At 42.9% G+C, this 21,610-nt stretch overlaps 2 protein-coding genes across 7 annotated transcripts in view; one reads left to right on the forward strand and one right to left on the reverse strand.

Annotated features, from left to right (window-relative positions):
- On the reverse strand, positions 1–11,217 carry LOC146498734 (E3 ubiquitin-protein ligase Hakai-like). 3 transcript variants are annotated; one of them, XM_085138978.1, is made up of 7 exons: positions 10,991–11,217; positions 6,219–6,383; positions 4,060–4,092; positions 3,754–3,860; positions 3,509–3,592; positions 3,355–3,428; positions 1–1,454 (listed from the first exon to the last, which is right to left on the reverse strand). In XM_085138978.1, exons 3-7 carry the CDS (start codon positions 4,085–4,087, stop codon positions 446–448), a joined length of 1,302 nt encoding a protein of 433 aa, XP_084995104.1. In that variant the 5' UTR covers positions 4,088–4,092; positions 6,219–6,383; positions 10,991–11,217; the 3' UTR covers positions 1–445. The 3 variants fall into 3 exon arrangements, with proteins under 3 accessions (XP_084995104.1, XP_084995103.1, XP_084995102.1); XM_085138977.1 differs by lacking the exon at positions 10,991–11,217 and adding an exon at positions 7,880–8,147; XM_085138976.1 differs by lacking the exon at positions 10,991–11,217 and adding an exon at positions 6,774–7,873.
- The window catches only part of LOC146498735 (serine/threonine-protein phosphatase 6 regulatory subunit 2-like), a 22,153-nt gene continuing 10,917 nt past the window's right edge, over positions 10,375–21,610 (forward strand). For 2 of the 4 annotated variants that reach the window (XM_085138959.1, XM_085138962.1), the window contains exons 1-15: positions 10,376–10,809; positions 14,416–14,585; positions 15,142–15,396; positions 15,968–16,154; positions 16,473–16,610; positions 16,691–16,756; positions 16,864–16,976; positions 17,337–17,450; positions 17,633–17,759; positions 18,437–18,589; positions 18,884–19,108; positions 19,202–19,266; positions 19,353–19,468; positions 19,548–19,633; positions 21,446–21,526. In XM_085138959.1, coding sequence (XP_084995085.1) covers positions 15,170–15,396; positions 15,968–16,154; positions 16,473–16,610; positions 16,691–16,756; positions 16,864–16,976; positions 17,337–17,450; positions 17,633–17,759; positions 18,437–18,589; positions 18,884–19,108; positions 19,202–19,266; positions 19,353–19,468; positions 19,548–19,633; positions 21,446–21,526 — 1,698 coding nt within the window. In that variant the 5' untranslated portion in view covers positions 10,376–10,809; positions 14,416–14,585; positions 15,142–15,169. Of the gene's footprint in view, positions 10,810–11,233; positions 11,318–14,415; positions 14,586–15,141; positions 15,397–15,967; positions 16,155–16,472; positions 16,611–16,690; positions 16,757–16,863; positions 16,977–17,336; positions 17,451–17,632; positions 17,760–18,436; positions 18,590–18,883; positions 19,109–19,201; positions 19,267–19,352; positions 19,469–19,547; positions 19,634–21,445; positions 21,527–21,610 lie in introns of all 4 variants that reach the window. The other 2 variants (XM_085138960.1, XM_085138961.1) reach the window with 2 other exon arrangements.

Below are 21,610 nucleotides of genomic sequence, written 5' to 3' on the forward strand. Positions count from 1 at the left end.
TTCATTTTTCCACAATATATTTTTAATGAGAAATACTGAAGACCTCGTCAGTCAGACCAAGTGATAAATGTAGTTTTCAGTAACTTCTGTTAAAGAAACCAGCTGACATTTTACTACATCACATCATGTCAAACGAAAGGATAGAAATGTGCTGTTAAAAATTTATTGACTCAACATCTTTAAATGTACATGTGTGGCATCAGCTAACATATATACAGACATGTTACCATATGTTGTTTCAAAAAGAGGACACTCCTGCTCTCTTCCAAGTCAAAAGTATGTTCAGTGGAAGGTTTAGCACAGTTAACTTGAGTGTGCACCACATACACATTTGCTTTGGGCAGTTTTATGGAAATCAACGTCTACAACCTGGAACCCTGAGGTTTACTACCACATTACTCAGACAAGCAGTATGAAACAGAATGACAGACATTTCGGTGGTAGTTTACTGATAATAGGGCCGATACCGGCCCTGATCCGGATGGTGCGGACCAGGCATTTGGCCCTGGGGAGGAGGTCCCTGCATTCGTGGAGGTGGGGGTCCTCTTGGGGCGGGCCACATCCCAGGACTGAGCCCTCCTGGCTGGGTGAAGGGGGGACTGAGGGTACCCTGGTCTTCAGGGAACTGCTGCATGGAGTTCGGGTTATAATGATGAGGTGGTGGGGCATTAACAGGAGGGCCGCTATGCTGTGGTGGAGGTCCTGGGGGTGGGTGATTCATGTAAGGGGGTATCATGTGCGTTGGTGGAGGAGTAATAGGTGGGGGCGCTGTGGACATTGGGGGAGGAGGGGCCTGGTTGTACACCATGTGTGGTGTCCCAGAGGCCTGGGGAGGATGCTGCATTGGGTGGGTAATGGGAGGCGGCGGGGGAGGCGGGGGACCAAAATGCTGTTGAGGTGGTGCCATCATGTGGTGAGAGTGCGACACTACGGGAGGCTGGCCAGGATAGTCCCCGGGGTGGTGGTGGGGTGGCTGGCCAGGGCCTGGCCCAGCAGAGAGGGGCTCGCGAGAGGAAGAGGAGTCGTCTTGAATGGGCACAGTGATGAGATTACTGTGTTTACGAGTTGTTACCGTGGCAATGCGGAATGTCTCAGGACCCAGAGAAGGAGTCGGGGGCGGGCCTTCGTGAGCGGAGGGAGGTGGCGGCTGACTGTAAGGATCGTGGCTCCCGTGCTGGAGCGGGTTGGTGAGATGGACATGGTTCTTGGGTAAGTGAGGTGGAGGCAGGCGGAAACGCTCAGATACATCAGGAGCAGGGGGCAGGTGCACGGGCTCCTGGCGGCCTGCAGAAGACTTGGCAGCCCTCATGTGGCGGTGGTTGACGTGGGCCTGGAGGTCACGCTGAGACAGGTAGGTGCGCTTGCATCCTGCTACAATGCTGCACATGTAGAGGGAACCACGTTGGCACTGTTCAATGCGCTGAACCGGGTCTGTGCAGTTATAGAGGGTCAGGCTGAAGAAACACAGACAAAGTCAAACAGCTCAGTTATTTCGTTTGACAAGATCGCTTTTGATCTAATCAACCTATTTTTGGACAGGGGGAATTCACAGCACTCACAGAGAATATGCAAACTCCACACAGCCTGTTCGTGGCTTAAACCGCAGGACCTTTTTTCATGAGGCCACAGCTCCAACCACCATACCGCCCCAACTGGTCAATGTGGCCCTTTCCACTGGTACCTACTCACCTCGACTCGGTTTTCAGGGTTTTCCATTAGGTGGTTGTACCAGGTGCTTTTTTAGTCCCTGCTCAGCCGGGGTTGCAGTGAGCGGAGTCAATGCAAAAACCTCTGTGACCTCAACAGATTGCATGCCACTGACTGTCCAGTCTACGGCGTCACTCGCTGAGTTATAGGAGCAACTCCATCAGAAAAATCAAAACTGACATTTTTGAAACCTGGCAACATTATGAAGGCTGCGCGAAAACCGACTTCATGGCCCTTAAGCCTGACAAGAAGCCACAGGCTGAGCAGCAGGTATACCATTGCAATTATTGAGCTGTATTTGTGTCTCATACAAACAAAGTCACAGAGTTTCGGACACATTGCTACAACAACCCTATGTACACTGAGGTGCGACTCGGTTGTAATAGAAAAAGACCAAAACACAGTCAGGTTGAGTGGAGCTGAGTAGATACCATCTCTATTAGCCCTGTCCTGGGTGTACTCTGTTCAGCCAATCACAGCCTGCATGGGCTCCAGCCTCCCTACAATCCTGAAGTGGATGCTGTAAGTGGTGCCTTTAGTTTTCCTTGCTATCAGTTTTCCCAGGATTAAAAAAAGAAAGAATGCTCAGTAGGCAGTATTTCTACGAGCTCAGAAAGTAAAATATTGGCCTAACACAAAGAACCGTCTTCAATCTGGTTGAGGAGGTAGGTGGAAAGACTTTAACTGTCAGAGAGAATGATTCAGAGTGCTTCGTGCACCTGGCAGTGTGGGTGTCAATCTACACGACTGCAGGTTTTAACAGATTATTCGGGTTCCCGTTTCACTTTTACAGGACAAAAGACTTCAGATGTTGGCTTCAGATTTTCTTGAGGTCCCATTCCTCACGTCACTAAGGCTACATCCACACTAGCCTGGATAGATTTGAAAACACTCCGCGTCCACACTAGTGTTTTCAGTCGTTCTCAGAGTTGTGCGTCCACATTGAAACGGCTGGAAACGCTTACGTTCCAGTCCTGCGCATGCGTGAAGATTCGACCTGCCTCATTTCTGTCTGCCGTTTATTTACTTTCCGGCTCTTTGAAACGTGGCGGCAGAATGTGGACGAAAAGCACCAAGTTTTTTAAATGGACTCACAATGAGGAGGAGTTGTTGCTGCAAGTAACACAAAAGTACAAAGTTGCAAAAGCGAGTGAGAATTAAAGAATTTGAAGAAAAGCTCTCTGCAGCACGTACAGACTGATATTAATCTTTAACAGGGCTGTCAAACAAAACAGCTGCTGTATAATGCCCTCTGCTATCTTAGTTTAATTGGTCACATGACTGCATCACATGACTAACACGCATCATCGTTTTTGAAAGTCTCTGTTTTCGCTGTCCACACTGCGACGCAAAAGCACCGTTTTCAAATGTGTGCGTTTTCGAGAGCGTTTTGAAAACGCTGCGTTTTCCTTGAGCAAAAACGCCGTTTCAGTGTGGACGTGAGGCCAAAATGGAGAGAAAACAATGCGTTTTCAAACAAAAACGCATTAGTGTGACCGTAGCCTAAATCAGGGACATCTTAGTGGCTTTATACTGTAGTGATTTTATGCCCCTGCTGCTCAAAGTACTTGCAGAAGTCGACTTTTCTGACATCCAGCCATCCTTATTTTACCCTCATTGCCATGTACCAAAGTTAAATGGTCTCACCCTGGGCACATCTTCTCTCCTTTCTTCTCATGAAGTAGAGCACAGTCATAACAGAAAACATGTTTGCAGGGAATCTGAGGAGTCAAATTGGCAAGAGTTAGACAGTAACATGACTCTGAGATGTTGTGCAGAGAAACAGCAATAAGACATGTACCATCCGTCCATACAGCTGAATAGGGAGACCGCATTTGTCACAGAAGTGAATCGGAACGTCATCCTTTTCTCCAATCAAGTTTAACTGTTGAAATAAGAGGACACACAAATATGACACGCATGTAAAGCCAGATAATTGTATACTTTTTCTTTAATTCCAATACTACACGTCTTACTGGCGTGCCAGATGCTGGTAATGATGCTACTTAATCATTAATATTGTTTCCCCTCACACAGCAGACGTACCTTATAGTCCCAGAACAACGGTTGTGGAAATCTCCTCTGACTTGCAAACACATCACCAGCTTTAGTTCCACAGTCAAACCTGTCCTCTTGCTTAAAGCCAAAGTTATCTGTAGTAGAAAGAAAAAAACAAGAGTAGCATTAATAAAACAGTATTTAAAACAAACCTGACACTTCAGCTTTTCCCAAAGAGGAGGGCAAGAACATAGCATAGTGTCACTATCCAAAGGAGCTTAAACTATTCTGTGTGTATAAGACAATTACATGGAAACTAAAATGAAAGGTACAAATAAAATCTAAAAAGCTTACTTGATGCTGTCCTCATCATCGACTTCATGATTACTTTGTTAAAAAAGAAGAAAAAAAAAGAATCAGCATCGGTATGACAACAACATAAACTTCACATTGGCACATATTGGCTACATTTAATAACATCTAAACTGAATTTATGAGGAAAATAACAAAAAGGACATCCATCTTCTTTACTGTGTGCAAGTGCCGCAGTTAATCCTTAAACAGCATGATGACATATGGCAGTAGGCTGTCACAGTGCCACTGTGTGCCAACGTATTATGATATCCAGACTGGATGACTGTAAAAGCATCAATAATACAAGTGTTACACTTTCTGTTAAACTGATACTGTTGTGAGGTATTGTAATTGATACGCCACGACAGGTCAGGCCAAGAATAAATGACGGTTGTGAGCGACAGAGACAGCTTTACAAAAGTACAACAACATAGAAAAATGCTTGAGATCCTTTTTTGGAGTATTTTGTATCAACTACCACTGCAAGTGTCACTGCACAACAACTGGTAAAGAAAGATGCCCACATGTCAAACTGTAAGTCTGTTGCTACCACTGGCACATCCTCTCTGTTCAGTCCACGAGTACGTCACTGATACCTGTGTAACACATCAAGTCTACAATGACTCCTACCACCAGAAGAAAAAAAGAACGTTTTTTTCTCCACATAGATACTTAATATACTGCATGGTGGCTCCGTTGTGTAATGTTTTTTACATTTGCCTAACTTGTGAAACATTCCTGGTTCAGGGCGAGGAGGAGAGACAAAGCACACTGTGAGCAGCCAAATCAAGTGTGCAGCCCAACCCGCTGGAGTGGGGATGAAAGAAACGTCTACTCCATATCCTGTACATATATCCCAGTGAAATGTGACAATCATATGAAAAAGGAATACATCCCAAAATAGGGCTGTGCGATATGACCAAAATCTCATATCCCGATATAGACATCTACCGTCCTGATAACGATATAAATCACAAAAATGTAACATTTTCTGTAAATTCTGTGAATCTCGGGCAGCTCGACTTGCGTGAAGTGTTTCCAGCTGGGCGTCGTGTAGCTGGAGTCGAGTGTTTTAACCGATGCATGAAACGATACATTTTTAGATGTACGTTGTAATGGCTGGCATTTTCTTTGTGAGTATTTATTACACGGCGTGCTGCGGGGAAAAGCCTGTTCTAACGTTTGAGTCTAAGGTTTATTCTTTAACACCTGGCGGCTCTTTTTTAATTCTCATCCATAAATAATCTGCTCTTTCACGTGATTCAGTTTATTTTGAAAAGTCTCAACAGGATCTTGAGCTTTATTGTGAAAGGTTTATGTAGAACATAAACAAGCGGACATGCGATGCTGTTACCGTCGTTGTTGCTAATGACAACGCATAAAAACAGGCGCTTGTCCGTCCGTAGTGTGGTTATATTAAATTAAGAGAAAGAGAGAACTTTAATAAATTAATAATAACTACAGTGACATCAAAACATGAAAAAATATTGCCGTAAACAGTTTATTTTACGACACCACGAAACAAACGATAGCGTAAAATGAAACGATAGATGTTTTTATATCGTCATCCGATATATATCGTTATATCGAGCAGCCCTATCTCAAAACTTATTTTGCAGAAAAAGAACTCCATTATTTTGCAAAGAGGAAAGGTTGACCTTTACAAACACCAGCTGAAAGACACCAACAACAATGCATTAGCTACTTTAAAAACTAACCAACAAAGAGTTGAATATCATTAAGCATGCTATGTTTATATACTTTACAGGCAGAAGTACTAGGCTACCTACATATTATAGCTGCTCAGCCACAAAACCCACAGTGCAGAGTTTGTGCTGGTGTTAATGGAACTCGGCATTGGCATTTTTTACAAACCATGCACCTTGGCACTGCTTTGTAGCTTTATGTGGGCTGCAAATGTAAGAAACATTTCATGAATTGACTTATTTCAACTGCCACAATATTTTTACAGCTCCACTCTTGAATTCAGTGAATGACCCATGTTTGTAAAGGCAGCTAGCCATTCAAATTTATATACAGTGGCAATAGGATTGAAAAAGTTTTGATTAAGAGGTGTGGCCCAATACTTTTGCCTATACAGTGTGACATCATAAAAACATTAGTGCTAATGAGCATTTTGTACCACATAGTGTGCTTACCATCTTCTCCAGGCTCACTTTTACAAGTTCTGCTGACAGGTCTCTGGGGGCGCTGCTGAGGTTTGCTCCTTATTGGCTGCTTGGACAGAAGTTTGATGGGGATTCGTCTGCGAACATCCGGGCCTCCCAAACTCCCAGAGCCATCGCTTCCTTGAAGATCATTGTCTGTGGAAGAAAAAGAGTATATCAACTGAAACAGACTGCTATATGTTGTGAGCTGTACATTGGACAGTTACAGAGTTAGTGAGGGATACCTCATGTGGTGGACTCAAGAGCCACACCAAAATTTAACAGTTACACATATCCATCTACAAAGAGTTGTTTTTAAAGCCTTTAGGACGTCACTGGATTGTGACAGTGCTTGTAACAGAGTCCCTTGCCCGTTCACATTGGTTACGTAGATTACAAATAATTTCATTCTGGAATTAGACTTTATGGTGAAACTCAGTGACTCATAGGTTAAACGGGATGCTTCTTTTTCTGCCGGCTTCTTTTTGGGTTGCCACGGTAGATCATCTGCCTCTGTCTCATCCAATCTTCTTTTATCACACCAACCTCTGCCTGGCAGCTCCATCTTCTGTCCCAGCCTTGCCTTTGTCTCCAAACTGCTCAATATGAGACATCTAATGCTGTACGTGTTGGTCACTCCCAATGAAAATGTTAACATCTTTAGTGGACTACCATCTTGTAACTCTTCCTTTCACTCGCGCCATTATTATTCAGTAACAAATCATCTTTGACACTCATCTCTACCCTGCATGGACTCTGTTTGCCATTCTTGTGTATTGCCCGTTTCTTTGGATGGCTGACCCCAAATATACAACTCATCCACCTTCATTACTTATACTCACTGCATCTTCACCTTTCCACACGCTTCATTCTCATTCACACACAACTATTCTGTCTTGATTCTACTGACTGTCATTCCTCTTCTGTCCAGTGAATACCTCTACCTTTCCAGGCTTGATACCTTCCACCTGCACCCACTCTCACAATGTCGCCTACGACACAGAAACTCCTACCTGTCCCTTAGCAAAGCCACAACAAGCGAGGAGGAGCTCAGAGCCGCAGATATTTATAGTTGGTAATGGTTTATAACTTTAGTGACACTGCAGTAATATAAACAATTGGAAATTAGATGAACAACGTTAGCGTTTCGCCTTTAATACTAACAGCAAAAAAGCAAAAAAGGACTCGTGTATGTGGGTTAACAGTCAAGAGACTCGTTATAAGATATAGTTTCTTTATACAGCTAAGTGGTTAGCATATGCTAACAATCAAGCCGCATTCGCGCCCCAACTAAATCGCAGCTAGCCGTAAACCCACTAACATGTGAGAATATATCGTTTGCAGTTGGGTTTAATAATTGCATAAACTCTGGTGGAACATTTCGTGTAACCCTCCAGAACAACTTAGGACATAACGTTAACTTTTGGCGAGAAGTACTCAAGCCTTTTTTGGCTAGCCCGCACCATTCAACCTTTAACGTTACCCTGGGAGATTACGGGTTAGCTTAGCAAAACCACTTTCCACGAGGGGGCTTTGTAGTCACGTTAGCTCTTAGACCTGGTATGAAAACGGCTACGCAGGTAAAAATATATATATATAGCATGAATAACAAGTTTTGCTAACGTCTCGGCCCTACTTTGCATTTTGCTTACCGCTTTGGTCCATGATCCAACGAGTGATCGCAATGCATTGTGGGATACGAGAAACTGACGAGGAGAGGAGGTGAAGTGAAAGGGAAGGAATGAGGATAGGAAAGAAGGAAGCGAAAGAAGGACGACGCAAACAGGGTTAAAAAATTAAGAGCTAAAAATAAACTGTAGTTAGTTCACGTTAAAACCAACAAAGAAAAACAACCGCGCCTTTATTATGCTCTTGTACAGTCGGCCTAAATGGCTGAGTAACAATACTTAAAGTAAAGACAGGACGTCGTTGTGATATTTAATCAGACAGAAACGCAGTTCCTCCTTTATGTTTATGTTACTACCTGCCACAGGTCACATCCGGTCAGTCCTGAGAGTGACTGGAAAATCTGAACGCTTGGACTTTCTATCATATTTCATAAACATGTTGCTCGTAAAGTTCAGGTTGTTATTTATCCACTGTTTACATTGTTTTAGCAGAAAAAAAGTTAATTTTATCCTTAATAAAAAATATCTGCTGCCATAGTTTAAACACTTGTTAGATCATCCAACATGTGCTGTCCATGCATATTTACTCATAATTAAGCTTGTTTCCCAGCTGAACTAATTCACATTGTTTTATAGAGTTTCTAATACATACTTCGAGGAGAATATTTGTCTAAAATGAATGTCATCAAACACAGAAAGAAGGTTGCATTTTGACTTTCATTGTAAACTGCTGCACACTCAGGCAAAAGTCCTGAGTCTGCCCACATGGGTTTTATTTTGCTAGTAAGTAAAGTAAAATTGTATTTATATAGCACCTTTCAAGATAAAATCACAAAGTGTTTCACAGAAGCTAGAACATAAAACAACATCAGCCAAAGGCAAGTTTAAAAAGATGGGTTTTAACTGTTTTTTAAAAGAACTGACACAGATCTGAGTGGAAGAGAGTTCCAGAGTCTGGGAGCCACAGAAACAAAAGCTCTGTCACCTTTTGTTTTTAATCTAGTGTGCTGGACAACCAGCAAGACCTCAGGGACCTGCTGGGAATATCAGGATGAGGAAGATCACTGATGTAAATTGGAGCCAGTCCGTGCAGTCTTGAGGGTCAGGATTATAATCTTAAAATGGATCCTGAATTTAATGGGGGAGAACCTGGAAGCCTTGGTCAACAGGCTTGCAGCAGCATTTTGAACACCCTGCACACATTAACATGAATATCCAAGGACAGAGCTGAGTCAGATGTAACACCAAGATTCCTAATAGAAGATTTAACAAACGCGAGGGGGCCTAAATGTTTTAATACCAAAGGTACAAATTTATCAGGAGCAAAGACAAGGACTTCAGTTTTCTCAGCATTAAGTTGAAGATAATCATCAGCATTCCAACCTCTGATAGAATCTAAGCATCTCTGCAAGATTAGAAGTTTAGAAACATCCTGTGGCTTAAAGCAGATATATAGCTGAATATCATCTGCATCTGATACGAAATGTCCTTAAAAGTGCTGAGAAGTTCCTGAAGAGGGAGTAAATATAACAAAAACAGTACAGGTCCCAGGACAGAACCTGTGGCACACCAAGAGAGGTGAGAGAGGACCTGAGCTTGGAGGTAGTCACAGAGAAGGATCACATAGATTTAAACCACTCCAAGGCCGTTCCTGATATACCCACCCAGTGTTTTAGTCTATCTAACAGAATATGATGGTCGACTGTATCGAAGGCAGAGGTCAGGTGCAACAACAGTAGAGCAGTGCACTCAGCATCATAATTCATCAGTATATCACTGGACACTCTAAGAAGTGCAGTTTGACCAGCTCAGGTAAGGACACTCAGAACTAATAAAGTCAATGGTTAAGCCTAAAGAACAAACGAGGTGTGTGTCCTTTGGCATGTGTGGGGCCAGACACATGCTGTGTAAAATGAAAGTAGTAGTAGAGAGTACAGATTGTACAATTCTGAAAACCTTGCAAGTCAGTATCAGGTATGAGTACCTTTAATCTTCAGCACAGACTGTTGCTCTTTTAAGCAGTTTTCTTGTCCAGGAAGATCATTGATCTTATTTTATTTCAGACATAATTAGTCCATATCATTAAAATAAAAGAAAAGCACTCTTCTTTGAATGTTGGCCACTTTTTGTTCCATTCTCTAACAAGATAGTCTCAGGCTGCTTCGATAATGTTGATTTCTTGGGAGGTAAATCTAATAGTGCCATTGTGCATGTCTCAGGTGCACTGGAAGCAAAACGTAAATAAACGAAGTGAGACTCCGAACTGCAGCCATGATACACTACAAAGCAGAAAACCCGACTGGTGTCAAGTCTTTATTGTGCATTTTCCACCGATTGTTTTAAAATTACAGAATGATCTTGCTTGTAAATGTTTATTAGCTAAAATGCAATTGAAATAATATGTATCTCATGTGAAAACGAGGATAGTTTGATGTGTGATAGCAGTGTTGCATCACTCAGCGCTTTAAGATGTTTTGGAGAGCTCGGTGCACTGTCTCAAGTCGAGGCACGTCCCCGACGCGCGCGCCCGCAACCATGTCGCCATTTTGATTCGAAAAATATGACTGAGTTTTTCCTGCTTTGCGTGCTAAACTTAGCCCCGCGTTTGAATTACTTTATGTGCGAGTACGTATCATACACTTTGCATTTGAAATAACTCGGATTGTTATTAACACCACGTAGTCATTCACGCGGGGGAACAGTTTATTTTGTAGTCTTCTTAGCCACATTTGACTATCGTTAGCTAAGTTGAGCTAGCTAACGGCGGTCTGTGCTGTCGCAGACTGACCCCTTCTTCAAAACAAATCACTATTCGCTCACAGGCTAACGTATGTTAGCTCATACGGCTAGCTAACAGTAGCTGGACAGCTAGTGATTTAGTAGCTGGCTGCTTAACGAAAAACAGCAACAACTCGGATCACACGGAATTACTCGCAACGGACATTCAACCAAAGGTACGTTTTAACCGGGAATTCTTATCGTGAGTTTGAGCGTAGAGCTAATCTTAACCCTGCTGCTGCAGCAGCGACAAAGTTAAACCCAAGTTAGAGAGCTATTTAAGTTGGCCGCTCAGTACACGTTAACCGTTGGTAGCTAATTAGCTTATGTGCTAATCAGAGAAAAGGAGGAACTAACCTTAGCTGAGTTGTTCCCCAACTTTAGAAGTTGGTGTCTAAATATCGTGAATTAACTCTGATCGAGATACCAGTGCTGGTCTATCGGCTAACTTCGCACAAGGACCCAGTAATGGCTGTTGGATTACTTAATCGATGTTAATGTAACATAGTCGTTAACTGTTAATGTATAGTCCCGTCGACGTCAACAGAACTCATTTTCTAACCGATACGTGTCTTTAAATGCTGCATGTGTTTTTTATAGCTCGGTAACTAAAGAGCCAACGTTACTTTAGGGGTGTTCGGAGTCGGCTGAGGCCAGCAGCAACGCAGACGTACTGAGTTGGAAGTAACTACACACTGTAGGTGAAGTTGTAGTTTAATCCTTCATGTTGGAGTTACTGGTGACTTCAGCAGTGTATGTGCTGTAGCATCGATCCCATATTAGTCTGGTATCATTTGGGCATTTGTGCCCTCCTCTGGAGTTGAAGTAAACAGAAATCTGAGCCCCCACCGTCAGTCAGTTGATGTGCATTTCATGCCAGTGCTGTGGAAGCTCAGCTTACATGTCTTCAGTTACACACCAGTGTCTCTTATTGTCAAACAATCTTAAGAAATCACTTCAGTTACAACAGTTTATAAAATGTGGCGCGTTACCAAATCCCCATCATGTGATCAAGGTCTGAAGCCATATCATGGTTGATGGCTGACAAAGGTACTCCATAATGTTAACTGTTAACTTAAAATATTTTGGGACCATCGCCTGTATTAGATATGTCTGGTCAACTTAAAACGTTTTTTACAGCTTCAGTGCTTTAAAATGCAATTAAGCAGCAAATTGCAAAAACTGCAGCTTCTGTTTGCCCTCTGAAGTGTGCGGATTGGTTAATCATTTGGTAGCTTTTTTTTTTATTTATTTATTTTTTATTTTTTATTTTATTTTCACTTGCTGAATACGGGACAGATTTGACTGGGGGAAAGAAAAGGGAGAAAGAAAGAGGGAAAGAAAGACAGTTGAGAAGAGGGACGGGGGAGAAGGGCAAAAAACAAAAACCAACAGAATAAGCAGAAGAAAAAAAATAAATAAATAAAAAAATAAATACATATATCGATCACCTGGATCACCTGTTGAGAAAGAAAAAAGAAAACAAGCAGAAGAAAACGAGAGTAATACAATAAACCACATCACAATGATATATGGGAATATGACAGTAACTACTTGGTAGCTGGTGTCACAAGGTTTCTAGTACAACCCAGTGAACACTGGTTCGCTATCAGCTGGACTTTTATTTACATTCACAGTGAGTAAAAGGAGAGTTCATGGCAACAGACAGGTGGGATTCCCTTTCGCTTGATTGTACAGCTTTTTTTAACTCGCCTAATTACAGGCTGCTGTTGGCTCGCATTATCCACATGTGTGCCCTTTGTGTGCCATTGTTCCTTTTTTTCCATCATCTCTTACATGTGCCAGAAGACTGTTTTTGTTGAGGTTGCCTCTGGTTTGTTCTATTTTGGATGTAAAGTCAAGCATTTGCTTTCCTGCTCGGTGTCCACAGGGAGCATTCAGCGGGTTATTATTGCGCTTGTGTACTCTGTAAATGCATGCCAGATGGACGCTGCTGCTGCATGTGCAAAGATCCTCCTCAGGAAAATGGGAAAAGAAAAAAGGGGAAGCACTTTGATTTCCTCCTGTAGTTTTACTTCCATGGTCAACAGTTAGATCTGTTGCACTGCCCGCTGAGACACTTTGGCTTTGACAAAGTCAGCAGATGTAGCTGTTTTGTGTCTCTGCTGGTGTGTTAGGCTGTCTAGATTAGCTACCACAGTAACTGCATGGGGGAAAAACAAAACAAACAGCCTGGTCACAAAAGCATTTTGTACTTTATTTATTTATTCTCTTTTTTTAATGGATTCTAACAATATGTTACATTGAGCTGTTACACCAGAGAAGAGGGGCAAGTTGACCTAAGCAGTCAACGTGTAGAGTAATGAGCATGCACATAGCATTTGTACAAGGTGTTACTCTGTCATATATAGAAAGTAAAAGTGGTGGATTGCCAGATAGCCACGGAGAAGTCTTCAAATAACGAGGTCAACTTTGGTACAAGTAGAGCTGGGCGACATGGAAAATAATCTTATAACAATATCTCACGCTGTTCCCTGTCAGTTGGTATTGATATAAATCACTATTTATGCTCAACGTAAAGCTTAAAGCCTTCTTTTTACTCTTGGTGATAATATAGGATTCATTTTAGTTTAAATATTAGTCATTTTCTCTCAGAAGTTGAACGTAATAACAACTTTGTACAACAATATTTTAGCTAACATAAGTATCTAATAAACTTAATTGTAATTCTCACTGGTCAAAAGCAAAAGAGATAACTCACTTCTTCAGTTCAAATAAATAATGTCTCGTATTTATATTGAGAAACGTCTTTACTTGGAAAAAGCTAACTTTGTAGCTGCTGCCAGACGCCACAATTTGTTTTACACAGTCAAAATAAAATATGCAGATGAACCTTTAAATTAGTCTGATATGATGTTTAATTCAGGCGGCTTGTTACCAACCGCCCTGCTTTATATGGCAGTGATACCTGTAACAAGAAGGAGTGAGTATAAAGGGGGACAAGGGGTGCACTGGACCATATTTATGTCAAGGCTTCAGTGAAACATATTGTATTACATATATAGATATATTTGTTTTTTTGTAAGACAGTAAAAGTACACATAGGTGACTGACCTGGGTCTTTTAGGCAGGACACTGAAGTATTAATATGTTCTACGATGTGTTAACATCAGTCATTAACATATTTACCGTTCAGTTCAGTTGTATTTTATTTATATAGAGCCAACAACAGTTGCTCAAGGTGCGAAAACGCCATCAGAACGCCTGTTTTTTAGAGCAGGAAATGTTGCATCCAACGTCGGGGCAAACCTCAGACAATCCTGATAAGCTTGCTTTTCTTCATTGCACGTGTTTCTTTAAAGACTTTCACACATGCACACTCATTCACTAGCCCACTTACACAAAATGCCCTCCAAGAAGAGTAAAGGCAGTTTTACTTTGTGCCTTAGGTTTCAGTAGTATGTGTGACTTATTTACTGTACTTTTGATTGTTTATTCTGAGACGTTTTTCTTTCAGTTTTTTATGGCAGGTGCGTGCAGTGCGAGCGCTTACCTGCCTGCGCAGACGTTGTGTGCAGTCAGAATATTAAAAACTTTGGTTTCCATTATAAAAAACTACAGTGAAAGACCTGTGGGGTTTTTTTTTGTCTTTTGAACACGATACATGATGTAAATTTTTATTATGTATTATTTCTCATTATTAAGACAAAAGTATTTCTTATCCAATTAATGGCTGTAATAAGCAATAGGTTACCTGATTACTAAAATAATTGACTCCTGGTACCTTTTGTCAGTTAATAATCAACCTTCATGTTGTGCAGGGTATGGTGAGCCTCTCAGCGACCCGTCTCCTAAAGAGGCCCGCGTTTTAAAAGGAGACCCATGCTGATAAATGCCAGGCCTCGCCACACTCTCTGTCGTCTGCACAAACACAAATGCCTGCCTGCCCGTGGGGGAGGTCTGATTAAAGATATCCACATTTCATCCACTGGTATGTGTGAACACTTTACTGTCAGGCATTTGTGTCTTTTTCTAGTTACACTATGACTGTGTTTACTTGGACCAATGTGCGTTTAAATCATGACAACGTTTTCTGTCTTAACTGATATCGCCTCCATGTTACGTTAGAGCGTCAGTTACGGTCCAGTTTTGAACTTCTACAGCCATCGAAACTGCCTGATGTCTCACAGCTTAGCACGAATACTGACAAGACCATATGTTTCTGTCTCATAAACCTATGAAAAGTTCAGTGCAGGCTGTATGATGTGCTCTACATTAATGCAACATTGTGACTACAGTTGGCCAGATCTTACTTTGATCACCCGAGTCACATTAGGCCCGTGAGAGAATGCTGTTTACAGGACAGATTAAAGTTAATCCCAGAATATTACCGTTCCTGTGAACATTGTCTTTGGTATAAAAGGATAGAAGTACTAGTGCTGTACTAATCCTCTTGTTTGTTTACGTCAGCTTGGAGCCCCTGCTTCCTCATCCCAACCTTTCACTCTTAACTATCCTACTCCTCTCTCCTCGCTCTGTCGGCCCAGGGCTGTGTCCCCCCTCCCAGCGGCCACCATGTTTTGGAAGTTTGACCTGCACACCACCTCCCACATTGACCAGCTGCTGGACAGGGAGGACGTGACGCTGAGAGAGCTGATGGAGGAGGATGACGTCCTGCAGGAGTGCAAGGCCCAAAACCGTCGGCTGCTCCTCTTCCTTTCCCAGGACCACTGCATGCAGGAGCTGGTCAGCCTCATCACCACAGAGCCACCTGCTGATCTGGAGGAGCGAAGCCGCTTTAAGTGAGAGCCCACACTGATGCTTAGACTGCTGGGAGAGTGGAGACATTACTTAAGAGTTAGATTAGAAGACTGGGAGCAAGACGAACACGAAGTGGAACATGCACCTATTTCCAAAGACAGATGTTGAGCCTATGAGTTGGACAATTGATTTGCCTTGATGTCAATTAGATACAAGCGCCACAGTTAACTCACTTGTTCAGTTAATAATTCAGCTCATGGGTCACATAATAAAGAAATCTAACTCTCTCCACATACACAGGATTTATTTAGGATGTATGAACTTTATCAGGAAAATGCTGTTGTTGTTTGATATGCACGCGCTGGTATTTTTAGATTAAATGCTCAAGTTTATATGTCCTGTTGTTTGAAAGGAACGCAGCAAAAAGAAACTTCCAGCTTTTTGCGTATATCCACTATTTGCTGCTGTGATTAAATCCTCACACACGTTGAAACTGTAACCCCATCACCTTCATTTTTCCTTCACTCATACTTGCAGTGATACTTTGAAATCTTTAGTTTGACACAGAGATCTGATCTTAACGTCACTCTGTTGTGTTTTTCCCTCTGCAAGGTTTCCCAATGTTGCTTGTGAGCTTCTGACCTCAGATGTTTCCATTATAAACGATAAGCTGGGTGGAGACGAGTCTCTCCTCGAGATGCTCTACCACTTCCTGGAACAGGACCCACCTCTCAATCCTCTACTAGCCAGCTTCTTCAGCAAAACCATCGGCAATCTCATTGCCAGGAAAACCGAACAGGTAACTAGTAAACGAGATATGAATTCCTCTCAGATTAAGCGAATCATTCAGGAACATTTGCACACACCAAAGTTTCAGAGAGTAATAGCAACTGGAGCAGGGGCGTTTTGTGGGGTCTGCTGAGTTTCCTGGGACTCAATAGAAATGCTCGTCCCCACTTTGGAAAGTCAGTCTGTTCCTCCAAAGGTTCCCTGTCCCGGAGGAAGATTCCAGTGAAAACATGCCTAGAGAGCATAAAAACCCTCAAATGTGAAAATCAAAGATTGACATTAGCTGTCTGTTAAAATCCACAGTGTTTCACATCGTGTCATTTTCCAGGTTATTACCTTTTTAAAGAAAAAAGAAGGCTTTATTGGTCTGGTGCTGAAACACATTGACGCCTCTGCCATGATGGACCTGCTGCTTCGCCTCATCAGTTGTGTGGAGCCTGCCCCTTTGAGACAGGATGTTCTGCATGTAAGCTACCGAAATGGCTCCTCTGAGTAAGCTCGAACCTGTCAAATGCTTTTAAGTGATCCGTTTCTTTTGAATCCTAGTGGTTAAACGAGGAAACGTTGGTTCAGAGACTCACAGAGCTCATCCATGCTGGCAAAGATGAGGAGGTGAGTGGGCGCAGAGCTCGCTGTGCTGGCCGAGTGTCGTCTCGATGTTGTCCTAATCATTTATATTGATGGGTTCCAATAATTCAATTGGATTATTTATTTTGCAGAGACAATCAAATGCGTCCCAAACGCTGTGTGACATCATCCGCCTTAGCCGAGATCAGGCCAGTCAGATGCAGGAGAACGTAGAAGCCGACCCACTATTGGCTGTGCTAGAATCGTAAGTCTGCGGAGCGCTTGTGTGTTTGTAGTAACGTACAACACTCTGTAGGAACTGTGGGGGATAGCTTTCCCACATCACTCATGCCTGCTCTTCCTGCTCTGTCCACACCACACACGGAAACACACCAGCGTCATTGTTGACTGTTGTTTGCTTAGTTCTTGACCTGAAATGGAGAGGCATTAAAAGCCACAGGTTGTAGCATGTGTGCACACAGACCTGCTGGCAGAGCCTGTTTGACTACAGCTTTGATTTTGTGTGGGTGTGTGTGAGTTTGACTTTTGAAAATGCTTCCTTTTGCATCAGGAGCTAAAACATTGTTGCTAGCTGGCCTGTTAATGGTGCATAAATGTGTTGCAGGCAGGAGAGCGTGGCGGGGCTTCTCAAGAACATGTTTGAGGGGGAGAGGAGCGAGGCCTCCATCGTTAATGGAACTCAAGTGCTACTTACCTTACTGGAGACCAGGAGGTCTGGGTGAGTCCCTCCAGTTCTTAATCATTCAGGATGTAAATTGTGCTAATTTTGGTGTCTTCCTGACTCTTAAGTGACGTCATGTAGTAAATTTGCATTTTACTCGCCTCTCAGTCGAGACAGTAGAAAAAACCTGTCACAGTCACTGAGCTGATATGCTGATTGTCTCTGCTTGTGTCTGTCAGGTTGGAAGGGCTGATGGATCTGTATTCTCAGGGTTATGAAAGGTCTTACACTGTCAACAGCAGTATTTTAAATGCCATTGAGCCCCATTTAAAGGACTTCCAGCAGCTTCTTCAGGATCCCCCCAAGGTAAAGACTGCAGCGTAGTCAGAGTGTAAGCATGGTGCAGCCTGGCAGGTGGAGCCTTTGCACACTGTAGTCACTCAGCTGCATGTCTTGTAATGGTACTGCACTTTTCAGCGCTGGTCTCCTTTTCCAGTATTGTACAGCTGACGCTGCTGTTTTTTTAAATGTCATGTTATAGCTTTGACTTGATTTGGGGGCAGGGATAGCTCAGTAGGTAGAGTGGTCGCCCCATGATCGGAAGGTCGGGGGTTCGAATCTACCGAACGGCTACCCTCTGGTACCCCTGAGCAAGGTACCGTCCCTACACACTGCTCCCCGGTGCGCCTGCTCAGTGGCTGCCCACTGCTTCACTGAGTGAATGGGTCAAATGCAGAGAGAGTAATTTCCCCACGGGGATCAATAAAGCAAACATTATTATTACATTATTATTATTATTACATTATTATTATTATTATTATTATTATTACATTATTATTATTATTATTACATTATTATTATTATTACATTATTATTATTATTACATTATTATTGTTATTATTATTATTACATATTATTATTATTATTATTACATTATTATTATTATTATTACATTATTATTATTATTACATTATTATTATATTATTATTATTACATTATTATTAAAAAACAATGTCCATATGCTACTTTCACTCTTTCCTCAGAAAAGTGCAATATTGACGACCTTTGGCCTTCTAGATCAGCCACTGGGGAATGCTCGCCTTCATGTGGCCCGGCTGGTGGCTGCCCTACTCCAGACCAATGCACCCAATATCTGCCAGGAGCTCTGTAACCTGGCCACCATGGACCTGCTACTGGTAAGGCTAACTTTTCTAGAAGATGCCGTTTGTATATTGTACACTGTTTTGGGAAATTGCATGGGATTTGTACGACGTTAGTCAAAAGGTTGGGAAGGACTCTTTACCCATCTGTGAAAGCAGGTTCAAATAACCCTGCCCTGCTGTACTGGTTCACGGTCACTGGTAAGGCTCCAATATTACCAGCACGTGTTAAAGGGCACAGAATCAGCTGTTCGTGTTTTTTCTCAGTAACTTGCTAAAATGTTTAAAATGAAATGTACCTACTGGAAATCCTGTGTCTGCTTCCTGTAGGATCTGTTCTTCAAATACTCCTGGAATAACTTTTTGCACTTCCAAGTGGAGCTGTGTGTGGCCTCTATCCTGAACCATCCTTCCTCGGAGGAGCGGCCAGGCCTAGGCCTGCAGAACCACGAAGAGAGCGCCACAGCGTCCAGCCCTCAGGCGCAAGAGGAGGACGCGACAACAGATGGGACGAGCGACCCACAGACCTCCATCCACGGTGCGCTCGTGGCACATGTAAGTGGTTACGCACGTCCTGCCCTCATCACACGACACTGAAACATTTCCACAGAATCACAGCGCTCACATGTTGCTGTTTTAAACTCTTAGCTCTTCCAGAAGTGTCGACTGCTTCAAAGGATCCTTGATGCCTGGGAGGAGAACGATAGAATACAGTAGGTCTTCCTTCTGTAGGTTCCTGTGTTTCTTCTTAAAATCAGTGCTTTGAGTTGAAGGTAATAAGGGTGTCTGTGAATGTCAGGGCTGATGGTGGTACCAGGAGAGGCAACATGGGTCACCTGACTAGAATAGCCAACATGGTGGTCCAGAACCTGGAGAAAGGACCAGTACAGACCCAGATCTCTGACCTCATCAGAGGTATTTATACAGTTGTTCAGTGTGACTATTAAATCTTCCATTTTAACTGAAAATCATTGACCAGTGTTTGCTTTTGCAGAGCTGCCAGAAGACTGCAGAGGTCGCTGGGAGAGCTTTGTGGACGAGACCCTGAGAGAAACTAACAGGAGGAATACAGTAGAACTGGTGAGTCCCTCCCACCAAATACCTGGCAGGTACAGCACTGTGCAGAAGTCTGAGGCAGGTGAGAAAATGCTGTAAACAAGGGATGCTTTCAAAACTGGGAGTGTTAATCATTTATTCTCATCAGTCAACAAAATGCAGTGAATGAACAAAAGAGAAATCTAAATCACATCAACGTTTGGTGTGAGTAGGGATGGGTATCGTTTAGGTTTTATCCGATACCAGTACCAAACCGCTACTTAAACGGTGCCGGTGCTTAAAGAATGAAAAACACAAACTTTGTCCAAAAACCTCTCATGTTCAGCTGTTTTTTTGTAAAAAGATAACAATGTTAGCCTTTTCTGCAGCTATGGGGCATATATGGCATCACTCTTGGCTGGAAGCAGTGCAAACAATGGAAAAAACACAAACTTTGTCCAAAAACCTCTCATGTTTAACTGTTTTCCACTTTTTCTTTGGTCATTTTAGCCTTTTTGTCCAGGGTGAAGGGAGTATCTGCCATCAAACAAGAAGACAGCCACATGTAGCTATGATGGTGTTTGCTAGTTCACCTTACATGCATTAATGTAATAACGTGGTTAGCCTACTCAACGTAAATTACACATGAACAACATTAAGCTACTCACGCAGAGAAGAACGGCTGCTGCTGCATCATCATCCTCATCATTTCTGCTACACTGGCAGGGCTAGGGGCCAGGACTCTCCTCTTCGGGTTTTTGGGGGATGTTGCTAACTCCGGGTCCGATAACAGGCACCACACCCGCAGTAGATGTGCTCGGTGTGAGGTCTCGCAGCAAGCTATCAAATACGGCGCATATCTCGGCTTTTAAAAAAACGCTATGCGTCTCCAGGTGTTTCATCAGATTTGAGGTGTTACCTCCTTTGACAGTATCACAGTATCACCTTAAAGCACTTGTTGCAGCTGCTGAGTTTGCATCTTTTGCTGTGGAGTACAGCCAGACTTTTGACCGCTTCGCCTTGGGCATTTTTAATCTGTAGCTCTGCTCTAAAAGAACGTACGTACCTGGGCCCGCCTACTATCCTCGGAAACGTAAAATGATTGGCTAGAATCTAAAGTGTATCACAGCTCAGGAAAATAAAGCTACCGTTATTACCGTTTATGTCAGAACCGGTGCCATCATGGCACTGGATACCGGTACCCATCCCTATGTGTGAGCACCCTTTGCCTTCTGCTACGTGCACACAGTGTTTGAAGGAACTCGGCTGGTGGCTTGTTCCAAACATCTCAGAGAACTAAGCACAGATCTTCCTCACATCCTTCTGTCTCTTCATGTAATCTCAGACACACTCGATGTTGTTCAGGGCTCTGTGGGGGCCGGACCATCACTTCAGTACTTGTTCTTCTTTATGCTGAGGATAGTTCTGCATGACTTTGGCTGTCTGGTCTGGTTGTCCTGCTGCAGAATACATTAGGGGCCAATAAACAGTCATTTATATTTCTGAAACTTTCTTTGTTTGCAGCATTTTTTCACACCTGCCTAAAACTTTTGCACAGTGCTGTAAGTCTCATTTGCTCTTCTTCCTCTTCTTCCCCCATGTTAAGTCCAGCTCTGTGTCCTGCAGCAGCAGGTAATCAGGACAGGAGCACGCAGCCCACAGCAGAGCAGCCAACCTTTTCAGCAAATTTGGGCTTTGAGATGATTTATCGAATAAATAAAAAATATCAGCAGCAACAACTCTGAAGTGTCTTGACCTAAATGACCTATGTACACCAATACGCTGACACACCTCACACTCTAACGCTGCGGTGACATGTGCTGTTGCACTGAGCTTGTTCTGCACTCTGTCCTGCAGGTAAGCACTCACAATATGCACTCGTCCAGTGAGGACGATGACATGGAGAGCCCCTTCCCCAACGACCTGTCGCTCCAACAGGTATCGCAGCCGCGCAGAGAAGCAAATCTTAACACGCTGCCGCTCACGATGACACCAGGAACAAAAGTATGAGCTCACCAGTTG

This window comes from Neolamprologus multifasciatus, chromosome 17 (genome assembly GCF_963576455.1).
Source record: "Neolamprologus multifasciatus chromosome 17, fNeoMul1.2, whole genome shotgun sequence".
Classification (NCBI taxonomy): Eukaryota; Metazoa; Chordata; class Actinopteri; order Cichliformes; family Cichlidae; genus Neolamprologus; species Neolamprologus multifasciatus.

What these genes read in the sequence shown, in the direction of transcription:
- LOC146498734 (XM_085138976.1), bottom strand. Translation starts at nt 6,885, where the DNA reads ATGTTAACATTTTCATTGGGAGTGACCAACACGTACAGCATTAGATGT. An exon ending in GATGGAGCTGCCAGGCAGAG is followed by an intron (nt 6,384 to 6,773) that starts GTTGGTGTGATA and finishes TTTCTTCCACAG; the next exon opens with ACAATGATCTTCAAGGAAGC. An exon ending in GGAGAGAAGATGTGCCCAGG is followed by an intron (nt 1,455 to 3,354) that starts GTGAGACCATTT and finishes GTGTTTCTTCAG; the next exon opens with CCTGACCCTCTATAACTGCA.